Below are 27,819 nucleotides of genomic sequence, written 5' to 3'. Positions count from 1 at the left end.
GACAGTCTTATGTATAGTTTATTACAAATTTAATTAGTAGCCTGAAAGCTTGAACAAGCTGAATTTGAATGTTATAAATAATTGGCTCTTTTAAAAAACAACATTCATTTCCTTGGCATTTTCTTTTTGTGTTTGTTTTTTGGACCACTGTGTTTGAAATTTTTCTTCCTCCTGATAAGACTTTTTACATCTCTGTCATGAAGCCAGTCATCTCGTTCAGCCTCCCACTGAAGTTGTTTGATACCTTTGAAGAAAAAGCCAACTTGTTGAAGTAATTGCATTAAATAAAGCATTTTTACTACCAAAAGGATTTTCAAATACATAAAGCCAGACTTTAGTAGGGTGAGAGGTCCCTCCCACCCATTATTCTGAAGACAGATGGATATAGCAGAAGGAAAGGGAAACCTTCTACAGGGAAATATCTTTTAATAAAGCACCTCATTAGTATGAAGAAAGTATTGAATAATTTTTAAATGTCAGAAATTATGACTTTTGGTTCATTTTGATGGGGCTTATGGTAAAAGTAACATGATTAATAAATTAGAATCAATTCTGGGAGCCCCATTTTAGAAAAGACAATGACAAATTAAAGACCATAAAGAAGTTCAAATTATCTTGAAATCCTATTATATCCACATCCATGGAAGGCATGGGAATACAGAACCTAGAGAAGACTCAGGGGTGGCATGTAACGATCTTTTAAGTAATTGAAGGGCTATCACAAAAGAGGGGAAAGACTTGCTTTGTTTGCGTAGAGCTCAAAGCAATGGGTGGAAGCTGCTATAAGTTAGAAAGACTTCCTGAGAACTAGAGGTATCCAGAAGTATAATAAGCTAAGCAGTGATCAGCTCCTCTCACTAGGGGTGTTGAGGCAAAAACCAGATGACTACTTTTTTGGTGGGTAGTGGAAGTGATTGCTGTGCATGGGCTGGGCCTAATGGTGGCTACAGTCCCTTTCGGCATGATGAAGACATAGTTCATGGTCTGTTCTTCTAGAGGACACATCTATGAAATTTTAAACAAGGTTTTCCACTTATATTAAATCAAGGTCATCTATTCATTCCTCAAATAACACTTCAGGAGCCCTGATATTAAATGTTACAAACCACTTACTTGCATTATCTCTGTTGGCCATGGCATTCATGCCAATATTATCAAACTTGGAGCCAACATTTTCATCCAACAGCTGGCCAAACTTAAAACAAAAAAAAGAGAAATTTATGAAAATTTTACCTTAAAATAACAGTAATTAATTTGTTTTTCTTTATCTATGTTTTAGACTTACCTCTTCAGCAGATACAAATAAACTGGAGTCACTGAAGGACCGCTTCTTTTTCTGCCTTGAGCCTATAAAAAGTGTTAAGTATTAGATCCTGATTAAGTGCAGAAAATGGAAAACATCTTGAGACAGGTTATACTTGTAAATCCCACATGTGAAAAGAGGAGGTAGATGAGGCTGGATAGAGAAGTTTAGATCAAGAGGAAGCCCTGGCCCCTCCATCTCTTGCTCTGTCTCCACCTGCCATTCTCATTTGCCCTCTGAAACCATAACCAGTGGTTTGCAGCTAATAAATTCTCTATTTCCCCTACTTAACAGGTAAAAAATAGATGTGCACATGGGGAGAGGAGAGGAAAGCAAGTGGCAGGTTGATAAATGAAAGAAACTAAAGAAGCAACTTTTATGTACATGTATCAGTATATGCTATTTATTGTTACTATCTTATTCAAGTAGGAAGGGAAACATTTAAGTGCCTACTGTGTGCCAGGCACTCTATTAAACACTTCATAAATACAATCACATTTGATCCTCACAACAACCGTGGGAGGTAAGTGCTGCTATTATCCCATTTTACAGCTGAGGAAACTGAGGCAGACATCTTACTGACTTCCCCAGGGTCATATAGCTAGTAAGTGTCTGAAGCCAGAACTGAAGAAAGGAGAGTGAAGCTGAACCAAGGTCTCCCATAGGCCAGCTATCCCTCCACTGTGTTACATTGCCAAGTAGGAGAATCAAAACTGACTTGATACAGCTATGCAAGCCAGGGTTTAAAGTTTCAGTAAAAATTAAAAAAAAAAAAAAAAAACAACACTTACATAATGATATACTGTTTAAGGAAGATGACAGAGCCCTTAAGACACATCATCACTGTGCCACTGTTAAATACAGTCAAGATCCTAAAAATTATTTGTAATTGAGTCCCAAAGTGCTGCAACTGTGTAAGCCTGTTATTCATTAGCAGCAGTAATTCAGTAAAAATTTTTTTAAATGCTCAAGGGTAATGAGCAAGGAAGAGATGAGAGAAGCTCTAAGCCTCCGGCCTCTCTGGCTGGAAAGGAATGAATGCATCTTCAGTGCCACAAAATCAGAAGACCTGGGGAAAGATGCTGTAGAAGAGGAGCTTAGGTGCCAAGTTACACAGTGGGGCCGCCACAAGTGTGAAGGAGAGATCTCGAAGGTTCTTGAATATGAAGTAGGAATCAAAGGAAGGAAAGAAAGGGAAAAAACAAACGCCTTGTATTTTTGATTTGCATATTATAAGAGGCTTTATTAGAAGGGCTGGTTAGGGGAATATATGAAGATATTCAATATGGAAAGATTTTCGGAGGAAAAATACAGAGTTTTAGGTCTGAGAGAACAAAGGTATGAAAGAAATGAATCTTCTTACCTTGAAGTGATGCAGCAAAGTCAACATCATCTGCTTTTTTCCGTTTGCCTTTTTTAACTTTGACCTTGGTGGTGACTTCATCTTCTAGTTCTGTTATTAAAACACACACACAAAGAACAATTTAAGTTAGTCAGTTAACCAGCATTTATCAAGTCCCCACTATATACCAGGCACTGTTCTAAGTAAAGGGGACACAAAGAAAGGCACAGGCATGGTGCTTTCCCTCCAGGAGCTCACCAGACATAACAAACTGTATCTATACATGTAATTGGGAGGTAAGACACCGTCAGGATGGGAGAGCAGGAGAGGCCTCCAGTGCTGTGAGTTATAGCCCCACGTTCCTTTCAGATGTACTATGTTCCATTTCACATAATTCATAGCTGCTCAGAACCTTACTCCAATATCCTCAGTTTTCTAATAAGGAAACGGGCCAACAGAGGGAAGCTAACAAAATGGGAATTGGAATCCAGCTCTTCTCATTCCAAATGCATCCAAGTCACCGTAACACATGCACAGAAAGTGCCTCAGAGGGGATGATGAGAGAAACTGAACTGAAACATACTGTCTATAAAAAACTAAGTGTAAAGACCATTCATTTTTGGCACAGCCTCCAATTTTTGCGCATTTCAGCACTCTATTGTTCTAAGAATGAAGCAATGTGGAAGAGAAGCCCTGGTGCCCCAAGCCCTCCCTGGCACGTTCCAGGATAACTAGCAAGCCCTAAATTTCAGCCCTCATTCTGTCAACTTATGAATGGCTCAACATGTGATAGGCTTTGTCACCTATAAGAGAGGGCCAGAGAATAATGTTTTAACTACATCCAGTTGCCTTAGAGAAGTTGTTATAAGGAAGCAAGCTATTAAATTACTGGATTAATCCACAAACACTTATTGAACAACTTCTAGGGTCCAAGTACTGGGGAAATTAAGGTAAAAGTGCAAGTCTGTATCCCCAAAGAGCTAATATTTTATCAAAAGTGTCACAAGACAAGTATTCTCACTCTCCACTCCTCCTCTCTATACTCATTCTCAAATATAAAAACATCAACTAGTGAGAAGGGGATGGAGGAAAGAGAGGAGACAGAAGGGGAGCAGAAAAGTCATCTTGTGGAACCAAACTCTGTATGCTACTTACTTTACAAATCTCTCAATTTCTCCACCAGAAAAAATGAAATGATCACCTCCCTCACCTACATCAACAGGATCATAATCATTATGTGAAAATGTCTGCTACAACAACTGCACCATGGTGCCATGTGAAAAAAAAGAAGATTGGAGAAAAACTGATTTGGATTGAAGAAAGGAAACTGAAGTCATCAAAGTTTATAAAATGCTAAGGAAAAGGTATCTAGGGAAGCTACTCAAGCAATAGCCCTATAAACTTTAGGGAAGATAAAGCTGCTAAGTTCCCCAAAGAAATCAAGTCTAAGTTCTTGTCATCCAAAGACAACTACTGACCTGGAATGCTTTCACTTTCTTCATCCAGAACATCCATGAAAGTACCTCCATCTTCATCACTTTCCTCAAATTCTTCATCCATACTGCCCAAGGAGATCTCTTCATCATCCAAATCATCGAAGTCATCATCATCACTACCTTCCAAGTCAGACTCCTCAGCCCCTTGTGCATTTTTAGTCCCTTTAGTTTTCTTTTTTACATTACTAAAAACAAAAAAAAAAAGCACCCTAAGTTTTTTGTTAAATGTGGCAATGGCATCCTATTAAATAAGAACAATAAAATAGAGGAAAAAAAGTACCTTACCTAGCAAAATTGAGGTCATCCTTTCCAGCAGCACTAAAGTAATTATCATCTTCAACTGTGTCTACAGGAAAAGAAACAAAGATCAAATACAAGACAAAGCAAATAAAAAAGATCTCAACACATTTTATAACCTTCTCACTTATAAGTAGATGTAAACACATACTATAATTTAGTTACTTTTATAAGACTCAATAAATACTGAAGCTGAGTGATAACCTGTCCTAAAGTATTCTGCAACTTATGGCAGGGTGAAAAAAGTAATGATTTGTTGTACAACTTATGTACAATTCAAATCACTTAACTTCCCTGTTACCTAATAACAATGACAATTAATGTAAACAATGCTACAGGGTGGGGGGGCCAGGTAGCACAAGAGTAAGAACACTGGCTCCAGTGTCAGGATGACTTGCAGATCAAATCCCTGGCTCAGACACTCAGCACCACACCCAGAAATAACTGGCCTTGTAACCTTAAGCAAGTTACTTAACCTTGATTGCTTTTAAAAAAAAAAAAGAAAAAAAAAAACAATGCTACAGGGTGCCAGAAAATCAAAGTCTTTTGTGATACTGTTATACTGGACTTTTATTATTGTAAAAATATAAACCAGTACAACAGAATCTAGCTAAAATGAACTCAAATACTTGAAGCATCAAATATCTTAAGGGTTACTATTTTCTTCTTTGTTTATAAATTTCTATTTTAAAACATTTCTATCTTTTTTATATGGCAAGGATTAAGAAGGAAAATTGCCTATTTGTACCTTCACTTGAAACAGACTAATATGGATCTCTGATTATGTAGAACTAGGATTTTTCCTAAGATCATTCATCTAATTTAAGAACACCAAAAGCAGTAAAACAAAATTTGGTTCCCCCACCACTTTTTATCTTTCCTGTGATGTGAAGATAAAACCCTTTCATATGTCAAACACATTAGGTATTTTTTTCTAGAACACATATGGTTTGACTGGTATTGGTATTTCGCAAAGTACTAATTCCAATAACTGGTGCATTCAGAATTTAATGTCATTCAAGCATTACATTAATTTAATGTAGTTTTATTTTTCTTACTTTTTTTCTAAAACTCAAACTAACAATTTTCTTTTAGTTAATATATAACTTAAATGGCAATGAGGAAGAATGAATTTTTTTGTTCAAAGTGATGGATTGAAAAATGGATGCCCTAAGGAAAAAAAAAAGTCTCAAGGTTACTACAGTATTGACTAGACAAGAATGGGCAAGGGTATAAAACAAGAACAGTTTTGGGGGGATTGGAAAGTTGGAGAGAGCTGTGGAGGCAGAGATGATTGTACCTGCCATGCAATTGGTTGTGGAGGTTGGGTGGGAAAGAGGAAAGAGACAGAAATGACTCAGAGAGGACTGGTGTCATCAAAAGAGAAGACAGGTAGAAAGAAATTTTTTTTCTTTTTTGGGGGGGAAAGCTGATGAATTCAGGTTTAAATATGTGTTGAAGGTAAGAGACTGGTAAGGAACTAGACAAAGAAATTAAAATAAAACCAGTTGAAAATAAAATGATTGAGGACAGAACACAGAATTGTAGGCCACTTGCACAGAGGCAATTATTGCATCTATGGGAGCAGATAATGCCAAAAGAGAGAATATATAAAGCAGAGTACCAAGAACAGAATCTTCTAGAGGCCCCTAACACGTGAAGGACAAGAAAAGAACGAGAAAACATAAGAAATCATCTTCCACTAAGAACCTCTACCTAAATTGTGTATTTCACCTAGCCTGGATATCCAGAATTCAGCATTCTGTTGTAATGCAATATACATTTAAGGCACAGACTTTTAACAATCCTTTGGAATGTTACTAGGATTTTAGAGTTTAAGGCAAAGGAGGACAATGTGAATTACTGTTCCACACAGATGGAACTTGTAGGACAAAGGAACTAACTCTTAAGCATAAAACCATCCCAACAGCAAGATCACAAGACAGAAGACAGGCTGAAAAGTCCTGATGGCTGCCTGACTGCATCTATACTCTCCTTAAATTTCCCCTACCAATGTACCCCATGAATTTATGAAATATCCTGCATGTTCAGGTGGCTATAAACAACAATTAGGGATGCAGAGAGCACAGAACCAGGGAAGAGAAGTGAGAAATAATAAGGGCCAGTGGCACAAAATAAGTAAGCCCACAACACAGGAGGCTTTTCTCAAGTTCTCATCTTCTGTGAATGAGAAGTGTACTACTGGCTGGCCATCAGTCATTCCTCACTCCTATCACGTGACTAGCCTGCCTCATCCAGTTACATACTTCTGATGAGGTGTCTCTACCTCCCTTCTAACTCTCCCCAGTAATGTGCTCCATGAAGCTCACTGATGTCCACCTGTGTTTCATGATTCCCCTCTGCAGAATCCTCAGGCTTAATTCTTTGGACTGGCTCCATGATTTGCAGTCACTCAACATAATTGGAAGAATATTGGTATGAAAGAGATGAGCCTTTGTCTTGGGTAAAGAGTAGGCATCATTAAAAAAACCAATGACCTATATCCCAGCCCACTCTTTTCCTGTTTCATTCTGGGCTCATTTAAGTATTTCTCCCAGAAATAAGAAGTAAGCTTGTCCATCCACCTGCATAGCAGGCAACAGTCTGGAGAGCCTCTCAGTGTACTTCACCTTGGGCCATGTTGGGAAAGGGACAAGGTCAAAGAGGATTAAATTTATAAAACAAACCAACACTTTCTCACAAAAATAAATACTACAAACCCAGTATCTTCTCAAATTCTTCATCATCTACATCTTCTACACTTTCATCATCTGAAGATATCTGACGTTTATGTTTTTCTTTGTCAACCTTCTTGTAGTATCTGAAATAAATCACACCAGTTATTTATGCTCTATATTACTCACAAGAGCTGCTTCATATTTTCTGATCAACCTAACATCTGAATGATGTGGGTATTCCTCAGTGCATACAAGTCAAACTAAGCAATACAGATTCTTTTATCTACTTACTTTCTCCTGGGTGGTTACCAGGTCAATCACCTCTATGGGTCTCATCAAACTATAGTACATATTAACTAGCGACACCCAAACACTTTACTGTTGATATAATTTTTATTGTCAGGGCTACAAAAGCTGCCTCTATCAAGATTACACTGAAAAACTAAAACTATTAACATGGCTAAGTCTTTGGTTTAAGGAACAAACTCCAAAAATCCTCTCAATTCTCTAGAATATTAGTTCCTGGTACTCTTCCACTAAACTAAAAAGAAAGACTGTGCTTCAATTCCAGACTATAACCAAGTCAAACATTAGCAACAATACAGCTGTAACAGCTCATATTTATATATATTAGCTTAAGTTACATAAATGGTTCTTCATGATTATCCTGAGCTGAGGAGTATAACATGATCATTATCTTACAGATGAGGAAACTGGGGCTCAAGAATTTAAGGTGCTGGGGCAGAGTCAAGATGGCGGAGAAGAAACAGGACCTCCACGCGGCTCTGGCTCCCACCACCTCTAATTCATGTAAAAGGGGACTCTGAACAAACTCTGGAGCTACAGAACCCACAAAATGACACAGCAGGCTGGCAGGAATTGGCCAGTACAGCGCTCTGGGAGCCAACCCCAGCCCTGTGTGAGCCAGAGGTTTTAGCCCCAGGGAGGGCCTGACAGGCCTCCAGCTGGAGGAACTTCAGCTGTGGTGGTCCAAAATTATCAACACATAGATGCTAAGGACAAAGTGAGAGGTCAGTGCAGTGTGGACTTTGGGACCCAGTAATTGGGAGTGCATCAGCTTTTCCCCTGGGGCGAGAAGACACTGAGGGCTGCAGAAAAAGCCACTGAGGGCTGCGGCCCAGCTGCCACCACGGGCAGCTACAGCTCCTGGCCTACAGAGTATAGGGGAACCAAGCAACCAGTATGAGGGGTAATTGCTCTTGCTTTAACCTGCTTGGATCTGGATTGTGGTCTAGGATGGAGGTCCTGGGGTGTGACCAGCTTGCCAGAGAGTGTGGAGGCTTCAGGGAGGGCACCCAACTAATACCTCTGGCAACTGAAAAAACCCCAGTGTTTGGAATGAAGCTCCCCTGTCTGGTGGCAGAGTCCTACTATGGCAAAAAGCCCAGGGGTCAAGTGACTGAGGGGCAACATGACCAGGCAAAGGAAGCAAAGCAAACAGAAGAATCCAACATCACACTCCTATTAAGGGGACAAAAAAGATCAAACATGGAACAGGAGGAAGACAGTGAAGTCAGAACACCTGCACCAAAAGCTTCCAAGAAAAATACGAGCTGGTTACAGGCCATGGAGGACCTTAAGAAGGAGGTAAGAGAAGTGTAGGAAAAATTGGGAAGAGAAATGAGAATGATGCAAGAAAATTATGAAATGGGAGTGAACAGCCTGACTGAGGAAAATAACACCTTAAAAAAAAAGACTAACTCAAATGGCAAAAGAATCTCAAAAGCTCAATGAGGAGAATCATTCTTTCAGAATTAAATTAGAGCAAATGGAAGCTAGTGACTTTATGAGAAATCAAGATGCTGTTAAACAGATCCAAACAAATGAAAGAATAGAAGGCAATGTGAAATATCTCACTGGAAAAACCACTGACCGGGAAAATAGATCCAGGAGAGATAATTTAAAAATTATTGGACTACCTGAAAGCCATGATCAAAGAAAGAACCTAGAAATCATCCTCCAAGAAATTCTCAAGGAAAACTGCCCTGATGTTTTAGAACCACAGGGCAAAATAAGAGGTTGAAAGAATCCAGTGATCACCCCCTGAAAAAGATCCCAAAAGGAAAACTCCTAGGAATATTATAGCCAGGTTCTGAAATTCCCAGATCAAGGAGAGAATATTACAAGCAGCCAGGAAGAAACAATTTGAATATTGTGGAAACACAATCAGGATAATTCAGGATCTGGAAGCTTCTACACTGAGGGATCAAAGGGCTTGGAATATGATATTCCAGGGATCAAAGGAGCTGGGATTAAAACCAAAAATCACCTACCCAGCAAAACTGAGTAGCATGTTTCTTGGGAAAATATGGTCATTCAGTGGAATAGAGGAATTTCAAGCATTCTTGATGAAAAAACCAGAGTTGAATACAAAATTTGACATTCAGATACAAGAAGCAAGAGAAGCATGAGAAGGTAAACAGGGAAAAGAAATCATAAGGAACTTGTCAAAGTTGAACTATTAACATTCCTGTATGGAAAAATGATAATTGTAACGATGAAACTTTTCTCAGTATGAAAATAGTTGAAGGGAATAGAAGCATACATACACACACACACACACACACACACGCCTATATTGGAGGGTATACGGGCTTATGAATACATATGTGAATGTGTGTATATATGTTTACAGGTATACATAGAAGGCACAGGACCAATTTAATAGGAAGGGATGATACTTAAAAGGTGAAATCAGGAGGTAAGAGAGGAATATAATGAGATGGGGAGAGACAGAATGGGGTAAACTATCTCATAAAGAAGAAGCAAGGGAAAATGGTTACAATGGAGGGGAAGAATAGGAAGGCAAAAGGGAATGGGTCAACCATATTCTCATTGAATTTGGCTCAGGGAGGGAATGACATACACACTAAACAGGGTATCTCACCCTATAGGAGAGTAGGAGGGAAGGGGATGAGAGGGGGGATGAGGGAAGGGAGGACAGACTGGGGGGGGAAGTTGGAAGCACCCACTTTTAAAAAGGGATGGGATCAAAGTAGAGAATAGAACAAGTGGGAGGTGAAACAGGAGGGAGGAAAATATAGTCAGTCTTTTATAATATATCTATTATTGTAATGTTTTGCATTAGCTACACATGTACAACCTATATGGGTGGGTGAAAAGACAGGAAGGGAATGAATCTGAAATTCAAAGTTTTAAAATCAAATGTTAAAATATTATATGTGTGTATATATATATACACTATTATTAATACTACTGTACATGTAAAATTGGGAAATAAGATATACAGGCACTGGGGCATAGAGATCTACCATGCCCTACTGGAAAAGTTGAAGGGGGTATGGGAGAAGATATGGGAGAGAGCAGATTGGAGGAGGAGATATCCTGTGGGACTGCTATTTTGGGGCAGTGGGTAGGGGAAAAACGGGGAGAAAATTTGTAACTCAAAATCTGGCAGAAATGAATGATGTAAATCAGAAGTTAATAAAGCATTTGAAAAATGAAAAAAAATTAAAAGAATTTAAGTTGTCCAGAGAGTGTGTGTCAGAACTGGTATTCAAACTCAGGTCTTGTGAGCCCAGGACTGGTGCTTTTTTTTGCCAATGTTGTTCATATAGCATTAGAAATTTTGAGTAAAGGTGGGCCTGGTGTATTTGGGAGCCAAGAAATTTTCAGACAGACTCTAATCTGGTCTCCATGCAATGTGTGGATATAAGTACAACCATTCAATATTATTAATAAGCTGCCAAAAAGTAATCGACTACCATTAGTAGAGAAAAACAAATGAATCTTATAGGATTAAGCTTTAATTCAACTTTGCTTTCTAGATGTCCCCACTCCAAGGTCCATGTTTCCAGTAACAAAGACCATTTCAGTTATTTGAATCATTTAAATGTGAAGTAGATCTTCAGACTGAAGCTTTTAAATTATTTGAAGGACTATTAAATCCCTCTAGCTACATAACCTACTATTTCAAAATGTTATTTGTAGAAAATAATCTTTAGGGGTTACTGAACTTTGTCCTAATTCATATTAATACTTTATTAATTTTTGCCTCAAGCCAACGATGCCTCCTAATTGATTCTATACAACTTGTAACCCACATTCACCTTAATCAAGATATCTTCATTTAAGGGGCAGCTAGGTGGCACAGTGAATAGACTACCAGCCCTGGAGTCAGGAGGACCTGAGTTAAAATCCGGTCTCAGACACGTAACAATTACTAGCTGTGTAACCTCAGGCAAGTCACTTAACGCCAATTGCCCTGCCTCCCCCCCCTGCAAAAACAAAGCAAAAAATAAGATATTTTGATTTAATATGCATTACACTAAGCCCTTCAAATTTCTAAAATATCAAAAATAAAGAATGAATAACAAAGAAAAATGCATTACCTATAGAAAAAAATTTCATCCACTGGTATTTGGCTTTCTTCTTTTGCAAGGAATTCTTTACTATTCACTATAAAATAAAACAAGTCTTACGTTCCATTTCATTGAAGGAAAAAATCTTATTTCAACAATAACAGTTTCAAAAAAGTATATTATTAAAACTCAGAATAAACATTAAATACTTAGTAAATGGAATATTTCACAGCTCTTAAAAAAGATGATAAATGGAAACTCCCAGAAGAGTTAGATCAGGGGTAAAGAGGTCAACCTTAACCCAACTCCCATTCTGTAAAAAGTCAGTAAAGCACCAGAAAGGGTCTTGACTCCTGAAACACTTTTTTTTCCCCATCTGAGACTCAAAGGTATACTGGTTAGCAAAATAAACAAGACAATGATTGTTACCATACTCTAAGTTAAGGTACGTTCATTTTGTCTTCAAAAGAAAAACTAAAATCTGAAGGAATTTTCTTCTCAAATCTTTAACACTGATTTACTATACAATTCATCCGCCTGAGATAAGCTATCAAAAACAATGCTAAAACATTACCTTAATGTATGCTATGATCAGGGGGATAACATGTACTAGTGTTAAAATCCAGTTATTAACCATGATTCTATTCTCATCTAAGAAAATCTGCAAGAATATGTAAGTTATTATCTTTAGATCTTAATAAATGAGAAAAAAAATTCTTCTTTTCAGAGATAGTCTCCAAACAAAATCATTATCTAAACTGAGAAATAATTTAGTTTTTTCCCTTCTCTCAGTCTCTGGCAAGAATATAAGGAATGGGAACAATTTTGAAAATGCTATGCTAAAATAAAAATTAGAACTATGAGCTAGCTCACTAAATGCTAACTAATTATGGAATTAAATCTGATTAGTTACAAAAATCTGCCCACTACCCAGGAATTGATTAAAATTAAAAATTTCAATTTATGTTAATATAAAAATGCCAACTCTGCCTTTCTTTATGGCAGCCTTATTTACATAGATTAGTAATACAAGATTTTAAGGTACTACAAGACTTGTGTAAGGCAGAAACACAGAAAGCCTGGGTAGAAGACTTGGGATATATACTCTCTTTTTCTAGAAAATAAGAAGTTTTTGGATAACTCTTTTCCAGTTATAGGAATAACACTTTATTATGAAAAATAACACCAACAAAAGCCTATACAATCCTTCCATAACTCTCTATAGTTTCAAATGCCCAAGTTTCATACTTACCAGCAAGATTCCGCAAATCATTCATGAAATGCTTCCTCTTTGGCTGCATCACAACACTGTCTGTGTTCTCTAAAATGGAAGTGTAAGTCAGTAAAACATAAATAATTATATGATGTTAGCCACAAAGTTTGATGATAACTAAATTCTTACCACATAAGGAAGCACTCACCTTTGCCCTTATGTTGCTTTGGATTCCTATATACAAACCGATCCAAAAATCTCATTAGTGTAAAATCCTGTAATGGATCTCCTGAATACTGAATATAATCCCCCTATAATGAAGAAATAAGCAAAAAACTAAAACTATTTAATAACTGAATTCAAATTGCAGATTTATGATCACACAAAATTTTATGAAAGAAAAAGTGATACTGAGTTGAATTAAAGACAGGGCTTCAGATGACCAGACCTATGCTTCTCCTTCTGCAGGATAACAGACTATCAACCCCACTCTTCTCCCTCCCCGTGCTATTTCTGATTGGGTGGAAGTGATTTAAGTAAAATAAGACCACGCAGAAAAGAATATGACTCTGAGTCCCTACTCTACCATTTAATAGCTAGGTGTCCCTGGGCAAGCCACTGACCCTCAATGAACTTCAGTTTCTTTACAAGGAAAATGGTATTAACTCCTGTTACCTTTCTTCCTCAGCCACTATATGAAACAAATGAGATAATGTAAGTAGAGTCTATGGTAAATAACAAGATCTCTATCACAAGTTATTGTTATCTGAATGGACCACAGGGTGACCTAAGAGCCAGGACACTGGAGACTTAGTGCAAAACCTCATCCCTGAGCAACAGGGACATGAAATGACTTGATCAAATTAGAGCATCATAAAATCTGAAGAGCTGAAAGGAACCTCAGGGCTTGCCTCTGCAGTTCACCTCCTAAATGAATGAGTATCCCTCCCAACAACCCTTTGAACACTTCCTGCTTAGAAGCCTCCAGGGAAGAAGAACCCAACTTGATCCACTGGCTTGCATCCCATTCCTAAAGAGTCTTAATTGTTAACAAGTTTTCTACCATGATATGTAGAAGGTGGGATTAAAGTATAGTCTGTGCTGTGATAAGAGTATGAACCTACTCAAGTACAAGGGAGAATGGCTAGAATGCAGAGCTGGGAATTCTGGCTCTAGATAAAGGGCTCTTTCTACTACACCATGCATTAAAAATTACCTATAAAACATATGCTAGCAACTTAGGTTCATAGAACCTACAAAGGGATGAACAGACAAATGGACAGAGATGCTGAGCACTAAGAATACAAACACAAGCAAAAGACAGATAATCCCTGCCCTCAAGGAGCTCACATTCTAGTGAAGGAAGAGGAAACACAAAAGAAAGCTGAAAAGGGGGCAGGAAAGAGAGAAGGTGCCCACTGAAGAGATCTAGAACCACCAATCCACTTACATCACAGAGAGGAAACATGCTCACAGAGTTAGTAAGTAGCAGGGCCAGTATTCAAGTTGCTGGAACATGGAATTATTTGCTCTTTTGTATTTAATAGGGCACTCTGCTCACTTCAATCAGAACAGAAAGATTTTCTGTGGGTCTATTTGTGATTACCAAGAAGAAAGTTAAACATACACTTCTTATAAACTTTTTTCCTTTCCTTTATTTGTTTCAGACTTACCTGTAAAATAGTTTTTGCAAAAAGGGCCACAGATGGATGAAAATGTTCAGAAAGCTAAAAAAAAAAAGTTTTGTAAATTTCAGGTTTCTAATATTAGGTTGTCAGGAAAAAAACAATCTGAAATTGCAAAACAGATAAAGCAAAGGATGATTGTTTGCTTTGTGAAATTATTCTTTCCTTGATTAAAAAAAAAACAAACAATTCCTTTCAGTGGCCAGACTCCCTCAATACATTAAATGATTTATGAACAATTCTATTTTCTATTCTAAATTCTATTTTTAATTAAATCAAGGGATTTTGGCCACTTAAAAGGAACCAATGCTTATTTGTTTAACAAAGGATGGAGAGAAACGATGAAGAAATGTAGACAGGGACACAAAAAAGACAATTTTATTACCTCTATGTTAAATTTAATATACTCTTTAAAAAAAGGCTAGTTTCATACAAAAATTAATTTCACAAAAACTATTCACTGGTGACTGCAAAATATTCTTGATTTATTTATTTGGCCTTATAATTGTTTAGTTCATTCTAACAAGAAATTTAACTAAATTCATCACTTAATCTTAAAAAAAAAAAACATCGAATGGCACTATGCTTTTCTTTCTGTGAAGGCACCCTCCCGGAATGCAGAGTGCAAGCCAGCCATGTTCACCCACTCTGTATAGTTCTTGTCTGTATCCTCTCCCCATTTCTAACTGGGGAGGTGGGGAGGTAGGAGAAAGGGGGAGACCTTTCCTCTTAATAGCACAAGAGCACTGGGCATCACACAAGACATAAGCAGATCATCATTTGCCCTCACCTCAGAAGAAGCCCATCTTTTACTCTAATTCTTCCAAGTTCTTACTTGCTAGATGTCATAACTACTCACATCCACATGCCTTCTCTGCAGTCCTCTGAATGATACTCTATTTTCTAATTTCTTGGAGATTAAAATGTTCCCTGTCTTTCAGTTAAACAACATCAATACAACATAGGTAGCTAAGAGATGGACTTTTGTTAGCCCATGTAGAGATCCAGACCAAAATTGTAGGTAACCCAACCATGAGAGCACTGAGGGATCAGTAATAAGGGAACTCAAGGGGTAGAAGACAGCAGAGGTGTGGAGAAAAAATCCTGGACTTCACCAATATGGAAAAAACGTAACTGAGAAAACTTTAGGAACTACCGATAGACCCACCTTCCCATCTACATGAAATGTGGGGATAATTTCCCAACATTGAGCACATCTTTGATGAGGATATCTTTTCATCTATTAGAATCCAATATTCAAAACTCACACCATCTTATTTAGAATTTAAAAACCAAATGTTTACTGAAAATAGGCTATAAATTACTAAAAAAAAGTCCTTTAGAGTTGCACAGAATTTTTCAGTTTCTAAATCAATGAATAAAAAATGTGGCATTCTCCTTTTGGGAAAAAGGAGAAGCCTAAAATATTAACCTTACTTTAACTAAAACATTAAATGAAAATCTAAGAATACTTTACCTTTCTAAGTTCCCAAAGACTTGTATTATCTGCTCCACAGAACAAAGGGTTTCGATTTAATGGATCATAGGTATTTAAGTTTTTTCCACCTAAAAGAATACAAAATAATGATTTCTAAATCAAACTTCCCAGTTCCAAGGCCAGCCCAGCAACCACTATACCACAGGGTCTGTGATATATACCAGTAGTACAACCATGGACAAAGTACTTATCTTCTTGGTACCCTCAGACAATTCTCAAATACTATAAGTTACAGATGAACTGGTGATTTGAAATGATAGGAGTTTTCACAAACCAATGAAATATCAGGTCTGGAAAGAAAAAACCCATTACTCAGATTGAGAGTACCCTTGCTAATCAAGGCCATCTGCTATCCAGCAATGTCAGACAACTGGTTCTCCTACACATGCCCACATATTCTAGAGCCTCACTTTGGACCTTTTGGACCAGCCTGGTACCTTCTCCTTGAGTTCTTTATTCCCAATCAACCCATGAAACACACAGTACAGTTACTGTCCGTCCTACAGATTCAACAACTAAAGCTTCAGGGAGGTAACATGACCTGTTTACAGTCACATCTCTAGTGATAAATGACACAACTTGAAGTTCAGTTCTTCTGACTCTTAATTCTGTAACCAATGCATTACATCATGCTGATTCTCAGAGCAGAGTTAAGTCTGAGTTCCTGGCCTGGTTCTGACATCCAAGAGTATACTCAAAAAGCATAGCCAAAGACTTTATCTGTTTCATCTGTAAAATGGGAAAAATACCCACACTAGCCACCTAACAGGAGTGTCACAAAAATCAAATCTGACGTGAAACTAAGTACTCTGTGGCCATATAGTGCTAGATAAATATGTGCTATTAGTATAGACTGCTCATGGTTATAGTGTCAGAATGCCAGAGAGAACTCAGTATATTCTCCTCAATACCACAAAATGACCCCCACACAAAATATTTAAGGCAGCACTTATAGTATCAAAGGAATAGTAATGAAGCAGAAGCTCATTGGTTAAAAAGAGGGTGAACAAACCATGGACTATAACTGTAATAAAATATTGCTATAACCTAAGAAACGATGAATAAAGATATGAATGGATACAAAATGGAGTCAACAGATCCAAGGAAATGAGATACACAATGACTACAATGACAAAGTGAAAGAATTAAACAACAAAATCAAAACTGAATGGATGAAATTATAAGGACCAAGATCAGTCCCTGAGAAGGGATATGAGAAGCCACCTCCCTCCCTGCCGTGCAGAGGAGGACTACGTGTATGGAACACTACATATAATGCTAAATTTAGCTGAGGTATCGGTTAGTTTTGCTGAACTGTTTTGTTTCTTCTTTCTTTTTTATTCTTTGTTATGAGAACTGGCTCTATGGATGGAGGAAAAAGGGGAAAGAAATTATGGGAAATGTATCCGATGTAAAAATAAATTTATCAATTTAAAGAAAAATTCTACATGTGACCAGAAACTCTGTTACTCTATCTAGTCCTCCTCACTCCAAGCTCCAGCTGTGTATCTCCAAACGCCTGCTGTATATTTCCATCTTAATGTCACACAGCTACATCACACTTTGAACATGCTCAACAGACCTCAGTATATTCTTCTGGAAAGGTACCTATTTGGTTTCCAATTTCTCTATTTCTGTCAAGGTCCTAGTTATCTTTCAACAACAACTGACATTTACATAAGTTACTTAAAGACTGAAAAAGGTTTCACATACAGTATCACAGCTGAGTGATGCCAGTCACCAAGGTTTGCAGCCCTGCCCTTGATCTCTGCTCCTTAGCTCCATGACATCTCCAGTACATGGCCCCTTCTGTCCAGTCCTGTGACCATCACCGTCATTAGTTTCTCTCATTCAGGCTGCTGAAATCACCTCAGGTATCTCCCATCTCCAATCCCTCCTCCACACTGCTGCCAACCATGGATTCTTTTATTTATTTTTTTTTTTTGTTAAGCAATTGGGGTTAAGTAACTTGCTCAAGGTTACACGGCCAGTTATTTCTGGGTGTGGTGCTGAGTGTCTGAGCCCAGGATTTGATCCAGGTCATCCTGACACTGGAGCCAGTGCTCTTACTCGCTGAGCCACCTGGCTGCCCCTAAGCAATCGGGGTTAAGTAACTTGCTCAAGGTTACACGGCCAGGTGTTTCTGGGTGGGTGCTTAGTGTCTGAGCCCAGGATTCGATCTCCAGGTCTTCTCAACACTGGAGCCGGTGCTCTTACTCGCTGTGCTACCTGGCCGCCCCCCAACCATGGATTCTTAAAGCACAAGTTTTGCCCACGGCCACTCTCCTGCTCAAGGACCATGAGTGGATGATTTAAAATCCTTCACAATCTGGTTCCAAGCTTTCTTTCCATGACTTACCACGACTCTCATTTGTTTACTGTGTTGCTTTTCCTCACAAAATTCTTTTTCCTCAAGACCTTTGCACAGGCTGCTCCCTGCACCTAAAACACTCTTCTCCTCGACTCTGCCTTTTGGAATTACTAACCCCCTTCAAAGATCAGCTCACATGATACCTGAAGGACACCCCACCCCACTCCTACCTCATCCCCCTGCCGCCAGTACTTCACTGCCCCTTCCCTCAGTAATTACAATGTACATTTTTGCAATCGTAGTCAGCATTGTCTCCACCAAGCAGAACAAAAGCAGAATCTATTTTCTTTGTTTCCCAATGTCTAAGACTGAGTTGGTAAAACAATAATATTTGCTACTGCATTTAATTCAATACCTTCATTACAAAAACTTACCTTTCAAATTCTTAAGATGAACCCATGAGGCAGAACCTGATTTTTCTGCCTCTTCAAGACTTCTAGTTGTGCTCTCATCCTTGTCTATTTCTTCATCTGCATTTGTTTCCATTTCTTTATCAGCATCTGTAAATTTTTCAGTACCATCATCTTCATCTAAGTCCAGAAAATGTTCTTCTTCATCAGATTCCTAATATAAAAATGGTTTTTCAAAATCACTTTCTAATTTAAAGTTTAGGACTTTGTGGGTGTTTAATATTTAAAATTAATTTTGTAGTGGTCATAAGGTCTAAAACCTTTAAAACAATATAAGATTTTGAAGATCATTTCTCATAAGTGTTACTTTGTAAAGGAGATGAAGCATAGAATAATAGATACAGAGTTAATCTCACAGGCAAAGACCTGGGGTCAAGTTCCCGCTATGATATATATACTAGCTAAGTGACAAGTTGCATAAACTCATAGAACTCTCAGGCAATTCTCCAAGATGACCAAGTTGCAGAGCAGGTGTTACTCTAAATCGGTGGAAGGAATTTCCTTACCAATGAAATTAGAGAGTAGATCTAAAAAAAAAAAAATTAACTACCACCATATCTTGCAAAGGGGCAACCCTTTAACCCTTTAAAAAAAGATTCTGTGTGAACAAATACAACTACAATCTTATACATTTTGAATCTGGAACCCATGAGACTCCAGAACTCTTGGGAAAATCTTTTTACTAGAAAAAATAAAGTCTTTTATATTGAACAAATATCTAAACAAAAGTTCTTTGTTTAGAAAATAGCAAAAGACATTAAAAAAAATCATAAAACCCCCACATATTTAAAAAGGCAAACCTAAATACAATTCAGGCCTCGATTTTTTTTTAAGCTTCTAAACGTACCACATGGTCGTGCAGCTGAGTTTGTAATGCTGGTTTTGCTTTAAGGATCTCAGACACGAGGTATAGTGCTCCACATATGAATGGTGGCATCTGACCACAAGTGACTTGGAGGAGTCTCTTCACAAATGCCTTCACCCGAGGTAACACTATATCACTTTTCAGAGACTTGTAGACAAGATTAAGAAACATAGACTGCTTGGAACATAATAGCAAACCTGGATCTAAGAGCTTCCTGTAGAATGAAATATCAATCATGGTTAGTCACAAGATATCTTACATACCAAAATTTACTCTAGGTACTATCTAACCCAAAATGGTTAAGAATGAGGTTAATGATTACAAGAACTGATTTCCTGGCCTTACTCATGTCCTAGACGAAGGGATCACAACTCTTAAAACAGGTGTGGAGGAGAATCAATGACAGAAATACCAAGCTGAAGGAAGGCATCAGAAAACTACAGGAGTATGAAATGGTTAATGGATTCTTCAGCTTTTGCAGTGCACTACTCCATGGAAACACTGAACATTGATACAGCAGAGCCAAAACTGGTGCAAAAATCTACTCTGAGACCCATACACCCTTTTGAATCCTCGAACTTTTTTTCATTTATCTATGTTCTCAAGTCTTTTACCCACCCATAATACTTCAGTCAAAACTCCCCATTCTGAAATCCTCTGTGAGTCTTTGCTCCTATAATACCTGTTTCACTATACACCTCTATTTCTTCTTGCATTTCACTTTCAGCCATTAACACACCATTCCTTGTACAGTCAGAGAAAAGAAAACATGGGAAAAAAAGCTAACAATACAAAGTGCCATTTTTCTTGTGATAAGTACACCTTATTTCAAACGAGAAGTATTTCTGAAAAGCCCTCGATAATCACATTTTAATGAACTTAAATACTCTGCCCACTAATACCCTCTCATTTCACTGATATTTGATCTTTATAATAGATATTACAATGGATTGCAGATCTGACAGATTTCATGCTTCTTGGATTCTAACATAGTAGAGTCACAGCTAGAAGAACATCCTATTTTTAAAGACTTATTGTAAAAGGTTTTATATTAGAAATAAACACAATGGAAAGTTTTAGCTGTTAATGTAGGTAGCAAGTTGGGGCAGCAAGGTAGCACAGCGAGTAAGAGCACCGGCTCCAGTGTCAGGATGACCTGGGGATCGAATCCCAGGCTCAGACACTTAGCACCCACCCAGAAACACCTGGCCATGTAACCTCGAGCAAGTTACTTAACCCCAATTGCTTAGGGGTGGCCAGGTGGCTCAGCTAGTAAGAGCATCGGCTCCAGTGTTGGGATGACCTGGGGATCAAATCTGGGCTCAGATACTTAGCACCACACCCAGAAATAACTGGCCGTGTAACCTTGAGCAAGTTACTTAACCCCGATTGCTTTAAAAAATATATATATATGTATATATATATATAGAGGTAGCAAGTTGGTCTGTCATATGCCACAGATTAGTTCGTCAAAATAAAGTTATTTTGTGTTTTCACACATGGGCAACTAAGTGGTACAGTAGATGGTCTCACACTGCGTGACCCTGGACAAATCACTTAACCATGTTTCCTCATCTGTCAAATGAGCTGGAGGAATAAATGGCAAACCACTCCAGTCTCTTCACCAAGAAAATCCAAAATGGGGTCACAAAGAATTGGAGAGGACTGAAACCACTCAACAACAAAATTGACACATGTATGTTCACCCTACATTATCATATCAAAAGCTATAAAAACAGGCTTAAACATTTTTGGCCACTCTATTTAGAGGTGGGAGGGCCCACAGAGCCCCTTTAGATTAGCTCTATCTGAACCTCTCATTTTACGGATGAGGAAACTATGGCTAAAAGAGGCTAGAAGACTTGCCTAACATAATATATGGAAGGGACAGGATTAAAAAGCTCAGGCTCTGATTCCAAATCCAGTACACATCACTTAGCTTCTTCATCTGTAAGATGAGGGGGCTGGATTAGATTATCTTAAAGCTACATCCCAACTCTAAATCCTAAAATATGGCATCCTGGCAAGCTGCAATACAAGGAACTGAAGAAAAGCAGGCTGCTAACTTTGCTTTTTACAGGCAATAGAGAGTTTTCAAGCATTGAATCTAAAAAAAATGTTTTTAATCTACTAAAGTCTAAATGTAAAATTCCGGTGACACTAGAGGGTAAAAACTCATGAAATCTTTGAGTCCTGTTCTTTTTTCCAAGGATAATTCCTACAAAGAATTATAAAACCTTTTGCCTACGATCTAGGGGCTTTAATAAACATTTTCTGAAGCACTGCACTGCATTTATCAATGGTCAGCGGAAGGCTACTTACTTGTATAAGGCTGCATAATACCGGTTTGATATCGTCTGATGAGAATCCATGACTTGGAAGAGCAACATCAAGGCTTGAACACTGGTATTAAAATTCACAAGATGTAACACTCTGAATAGTGTATCCAGTTGTTCTTTCACCTTCTCATCACTGATTTCAGCATATGGGTAAGCTCTATTTACTCCAGTTAAAAGGGCACTAAGCATTTTAGACTCAATATCGTTTTTCTTGATACAAGTCCGAAAAAAGCAAAAGTAAAGAGTTATTAGTTTGTTAGCCAATACACTTTCATCATGTGAAAGTACTATTTGATTTAAGAAACAAATGGCATAGTACTGGGCTTTGGAGCTAATATTTGATCGATAGATTAGTCTCTCAATTTCACTACACACGACTCCTTTCATGTTCGGATGTTTATGAAGTAAAGTCTCTAGCAGATGGGAGGCTTTGGTGGCTATTCTGTTCTGGGGATCTCCAAGTTTATTCACCAGCTGGACAAGAAAGGCTTTTTCTTCCTCAGGCTTATTAGAGAGAATCTCATGAGCCACTCTAAGTGCTTGAGTTTTAGTTGCAACTAGTGAATCATGACCTAAAGTTTCTAAAACTTGCACAAACTCAGCCACTAAGTGTTTGAGCTGATGTTCAAAATACCATAGTATCAATCGCCTATCTCTTGTGTCCCTATTGCCACTTGACAATTTCTCTAGTTTGTTGAAAGGATGCTGGTTAAAAGTTCGTAGTTTACGACTGTCTGGTAAAAGGTCTGTAATGAGAAGTTCTTTAAAAGTATCCAAAGCCATTAGACTTTGCCCCTTGCTACCCTTCTTTTGGATGAGGTTCACCAGGGTCTCCACAAACTGGAGTGTATGGATGGCATCATCTTGAATAAGGAGGATCATGGCAGCCAGTCTATCACCCAGGGTCCCAGATGACACTATAGCTTTCATCCATGTAGAAGAGGAACCACCCTTCTGATTACTCGTCTTGCTCCTGAATAAGTCAATTTCATGTTGATATAGTTTCTGAGCCAAAGCTTTGTACTGGGATACAACAACTTTGGATTGAGGTTCCAAGGAATATTCATTGGTATACTCCAGATCATACCACTTCCCCCCAGGTTTGATCAGCAATGTTGGTCTAGCATAAAATTCAAAGATGTCTTGTTGTTTATCTTTCTTCACAACTGGCTTAGTATTGCTGTCTTCATCAATGACTTGTGCTTGCTTCTTCAAACTCTTTTTGTCCTTATTAGCTAGTGCCTTTCTGTTTTCTGATGGAGTCTCTTTTTTCTTTTCTATTTTAGATATTTTAGTTTCTTTATCATTGGCTTTGTTTCCTGCTAGCTCCTTATCCTCTTCCAACAGGAAATTCTTTGAATAGTTGGATACACCCAGACTTTTGATAAATGCTTCTAGCTCACCCTGCTGAAGGTCATCAATCATTTCTTTTTTGCCTCCATCCACAAGTTCCTCCTTCTCATCCAAAGTTGCCAGCATAAGATAATCTTGCTGCACAAAAATAACAAAACTGTAAAAAGTCAAACATATCAAATACTTTAAAGTATTAAGTAAACATTTGCTATTTATCTTTAGTAATTATTAAATTAGTATTTCAAGGTAACTTTAAAAAGGATTGGAAATAACTGAAGTCTAAGTTTATTCTGGAGTTGAAGACATCTGACACAACTAGCCAATCATATTAGGTGGTTCTTTACCCAAATATTTAAAAAGCCCAGTAATTTTACACTATGGTCTATTTTAACTGAATTCTATCAAACCAACTGTCCAACCCTTATCCCCATCCCTAAATGATTTGAAAAAGTGTTTGAATTTTCCCAGTGAGGCTTTAGAACAGCAATCTATCCAAAGGACCTAGATTTGACCTTAGTTCTGCTGCTAAAAAATGAATTGGAGGGTGAGAGGGTAGACCGGAGAAGGGGAAATGACAGCACTGTATCTGGGAAGTTGATCCTATTACTATCCTATTCTGCAGTTGAGGAAACTGAGGCAAGCAGAGAGTAAGTGATTTGCCCAGAGACATACAACTAGTAAGTGTCTGAGGCTAAGGTTAGAGTTGAACTCAGGTCTTCCTGACTCCAAGCACAGAGATCTATCCACTGTGCCACCTAGCAGACTGTATAAAAGCAAATCACAAACCTCAAAGCACAACAAAAATGTCAATTATTATTATCATTACCCATTGTATTAATTTGGACAAGTATTTTACTATTTTCGACTTAAGTTCTTTCATGATGAGGTTAAATATGATTTAAGGTAGTTATACATAACAGAATATTAATATAGCAATAAGTTAACAAAAACATTTATATAGTACCTTATACACGGCAAAGTATTTTACATATATAATGTAAATTTATCTTCATAACAATCCTGAGATATGGTGCTATAAATGTCCCCATTTTACAGATGTACAAACTAAGTCAAACAAAGGTAAAATAGACGTGTGCAATTAACTTGTGTCTAAGGCAGAATTTCCACTCCATTCTTTCTGACTCAAGTCTTCAAACTAATCACAAGGTCACCTAGTTACCTAAGGTCTCTTCTGGCTGGAATTCTTCCTACCTGTCTCATAGCTCCTTCTTCATTTTCTTTGCTGGAATTTCATCCAGGTCACATTTACTATCAATGAGTGTCATGCAAAGCTCTGTCCTCTTCCCCCTTCCTACTATTTCACTTGGTGATCTTCGCTCCCATGGATCTAGTTATCTCTATGATGATGATTCTCAGATCTACTTATGATGCCCTAATTTTTCTCCTGATCTCTAATCTTCCATCTCAAACTGGATGTTCTACAGACATCTTATCTTTAACTGAACATGTCCCAGACTAAACTCATTACTTTTCCCCAAGGCTCTTTCTAATTTGTCTATTACTGTCCAGGGTACTTTTGCAGTCTAAACCCAGGGATGCCAAAAAGCTGTTGCGGTTTAAACCTAAGGACACCAAAAACTGTTGTAGTGGGGGCTCTGTCCGGCCAAAAACCGCTGCGGTTTCATGATGTGTTGTGGTGGAAGAATTCAGAGTCAGACCACCTCTAATCCAAGTATAGGCATTCATTGAGATTGACGCCTCTCATGAAGCAGGCTGTTAGTTCCAAGAGGAACCAGTAACTTCAGAGAAGGTAAGTTGGATTAACAGAAATCATGACTATTAAAAAGGCAGGAGGGGTTTGTTAAGGAATTAGGTAATGGAGGAGTCCCATCTATGGTTCCGTGGTTAAATACTCTGGTCCTGCTTCCCTCCTAGCTATTGTGGTAATGTCTGGTCGAGATAGGTAGTTGGATATTGTGGTCCTGTCTTGGGTTAGATGGATGATGTGATTGTGACTGGGTACAAGAACACACCTGTTTCTGTGGGAATGGGTCTAGGGGCAGTGACTGGGGAGAGGCAGTAGCTGAGTTCCCATCACATGGACATGCCTGCTGTTTCTATGGGAACTAAGAGTTCAGGGCCATACCTGTTCCAGTTAGCAGTGAGGTATACATGAAAAAATTAGGACATGGGACTGGGTGGGCAGGGGGAGGTAGTTACAGTGGGGCCTATAATGAAGTTAGAATATTGGGCCTGAAGATAGCTTTATTAGGATTCCATCAGTACCACTTAAACCTGGGTTCAAGGCATCCAGGTTCACCACCTAGGTGTCATCCTCACTGTTCACTGTCTCACCCTACCCCCACTCCCCATATCCAAACTGTTGCCAAGGCAGTAAGTCAAAGCATTTAAGTGCTTACTATGTGCTAAGTCCTGGGGCTACAAAGAAAGGTAAAAAGGCAGTCTCTGCCCTCAAAGAGTTTACAATCTAATAGAGGAAATAACATAAAACAAATATTTACAAATAAGCTATGTACAGAATAAACAGGAAAATAATCAATAGAATAAGGTACCAACATTAACGAGTTTAGGAAAAGTCTTTTGGTAGAAAGAGGGATTTTGATTGGGGCCTCATGAGAAGACAGGAAGTATAGATGAAGAAGGAAAATGTTGCAGGCATGGATGACAGCCAGTGAAAATGCCTGGCGCCAAGAGATCAAATATCTTATTCTAGGAACAGCAAAAAGATTAGTGTTACTGGATTGAAGAGTATACAGGAAGGGTGTAAGGTATATATAAAAAGAGCAGAAAGTGGGAAGGCTATATTATAAGGGGCTTTAAATGCCAAACAGATGATTTTTAATTTAATCTTGGAAGGAATAAAGAGGCCCTAGAGTTTATTAAATAGAAGGGTAACATGGTTTCATCTATGCTTTTAGGAAAATAACTTTGTTAGTTAAATGGAAGCTAGACTGGAGTTTGGAGAAACTTGAGAGCCTCCAATAGGCTACTGGAATGATCCAGGCATGAGGTGATGAGGGTCTCCACCAACGTGATGGCAGGTATCAGCAAAAGGGGTACACTCCAGAGATGTTGCAATGGTTAAATCAATAGGTTTGGCAATAGCATGGCTATGGAGGTGAGGGAGACTAAGAAGTCAAAGTTGATACCTAGATTGTGAGCCTGGGGTATCAGGAGGATGGTGGTAACCTGAACAGTAAAAGGGAAGTCTGGAAAGGGGGAAGGTTTTTGTTTTGGAGGAAGTGGGTGGGTAGAGCTCCTTCTGGACAGGCTGTTTACAATGTCTACTGATCATCCAGTTTGAGACATCTGATAGGTAACTGGACGTGAGAAACAGGAAGTCAACAAAAGTTTATAGTTGGATAAGTAAATCGAACATCATCAGCTCCTCTAGTCTACCTTCCTGGCACCTCTTGCATACACCATCTTCTCTACTCTGACACTACCACCACCCTGGTGCAGGTCCTCATAACCTCAAACATGGATTACTACAAAAGCATGCTACTGGGTCTGCCTGCCCCAAGTCTCTCCTCACTCCAATCCATGCTCCATTTAGTTGTCAAGTTCGTTTTCCTTAAGTATAAGTCTGACCATGTCACCTCCCTATTCAATAAACTCCCTCTTACCTCCAGGATAAAAATATAAATCCTGTTTCACTCATCAATGCCCTTCATAACCTTCCTCTCTAACCCCTTACAGTCCTCTCATACTGTGTACTCTCATAGTCTGATCCTGTGCAGGTGCACGTCCAGGAACTTTAATCCCCCGAGCCTAATATGCTCTGGCTCCTCATCTCTGGCTCCCTGGAAGTCCCAGGTAAAATCCTTCCTTCTTTCCCGACCCCCGATCCTTGCCCCCCTCCTCCCCCCAGCCAAAGATCCTGGTGCCTTCCGTCCCTCTAAAACTCCCCCCAATTGATTCTGTGCGCATCCGGTTTGCACACGGTCGTTCACATATTGTCTCCCCCTTAGCCTGTGAGCCAGGACGTCGTGTCCTTTCCTCTCCCCAGTCCTCGGCAAGGTGCCTGAACACAGCCGGCACTAAATAAATGTATACTAGCTAGACTTCTGACCATACAATTGCACGAAGCATTGCAAATCGAGGCTCGTGCCCCAGCGTGTTACTCAGCATCCCCGAGTTGGCGGCTTCCCCGCACCCCTTGTGCCGCGTGGCGTCCGTGTTGACCCCCCAATGCCTAGAATGGATCAGTTTGGTTCTGCGTGGCACAGACCCTTCACAATCAAACATAATATGAATCCCACGCGTCTTTTTGTTTATCTGCAGCGGGAAGAACGGCATTAGAAAAGCCTCGAGGTCCGCGCCCGCCTCCCTCCGGGACTCCCAGACTCCGCTACCTGTCCCGCATGGGGCTGGGCCTTCTTACCTTGGTGCCTCCAAGCCGCAGCACTTCGTCCAGGGTGAAGCCGTCTTCATCTCCGTCTTCTCCGTCATCTTCCTCATCGTCCTCAACCGCTGTGGCTGCTTTCTCCGCCTTTCCAAGCCCCCAGGGCCGCTTGGGGTGAAACTCCACGCGGGGTTTCGGAGGAGCCATGGTACTTGCCTAACCCGGCGCGCTCCTCCTTGCGCTACTTCCGCCTAGCGGCGATGACGCACGACGCTACTTCCGGCGAGCGAGACTGAGGG

The 27,819-nt window shown here is 38.9% G+C and overlaps 1 protein-coding gene across 2 annotated transcripts; it reads right to left on the bottom strand.

The window, feature by feature from the left end:
• Positions 1-27,759, bottom strand: CEBPZ (CCAAT enhancer binding protein zeta). Of its 2 annotated transcripts, none has more exons than XM_069107171.1 (16): positions 27,560-27,759; positions 21,824-23,331; positions 19,484-19,715; positions 18,601-18,790; positions 15,835-15,923; positions 14,346-14,399; positions 12,881-12,983; positions 12,712-12,780; positions 11,490-11,556; positions 7,159-7,259; positions 4,427-4,487; positions 4,124-4,326; positions 2,667-2,756; positions 1,286-1,347; positions 1,114-1,195; positions 1-244 (listed from the first exon to the last, which is right to left on the bottom strand). In XM_069107171.1, exons 1-16 carry the CDS (start codon positions 27,725-27,727, stop codon positions 105-107), a joined length of 3,219 nt encoding a protein of 1,072 aa, XP_068963272.1. In that variant the 5' UTR covers positions 27,728-27,759; the 3' UTR covers positions 1-104. The 2 variants fall into 2 exon arrangements, with proteins under 2 accessions (XP_068963272.1, XP_068963273.1); XM_069107172.1 differs by having other exon boundaries at positions 21,824-23,350; positions 27,560-27,689.
• Between the last annotated feature and the right edge of the window lie 60 nt (positions 27,760-27,819).

Source organism: Petaurus breviceps, unplaced genomic scaffold (genome assembly GCF_028583685.1).
Source record: "Petaurus breviceps papuanus isolate PSGF00001 unplaced genomic scaffold, PetGlider_PUasm1.0 87817, whole genome shotgun sequence".
Taxonomy (NCBI): domain Eukaryota; kingdom Metazoa; phylum Chordata; class Mammalia; order Diprotodontia; family Petauridae; genus Petaurus; species Petaurus breviceps.
The sequence above is the reverse complement of the archived record's forward strand: the minus strand, read 5'-3'. Positions and strand labels throughout refer to the sequence as shown.

Bases quoted from the DNA above. Each gene is read 5' to 3' on its own strand.
- CEBPZ (XM_069107171.1), bottom strand. From the start codon at position 27,727: ATGGCTCCTCCGAAACCCCGCGTGGAGTTTCACCCCAAGCGGCCCTGG. The intron at 12,781-12,880 runs GTGAGTGCTTCC...CTTCCATTTTAG, and splicing joins AAAGCAACATAAGGGCAAAG to AGAACACAGACAGTGTTGTG. The intron at 1,348-2,666 runs GTAAGAAGATTC...CACTTTTTATAG, and splicing joins CTTTGCTGCATCACTTCAAG to GCTCAAGGCAGAAAAAGAAG.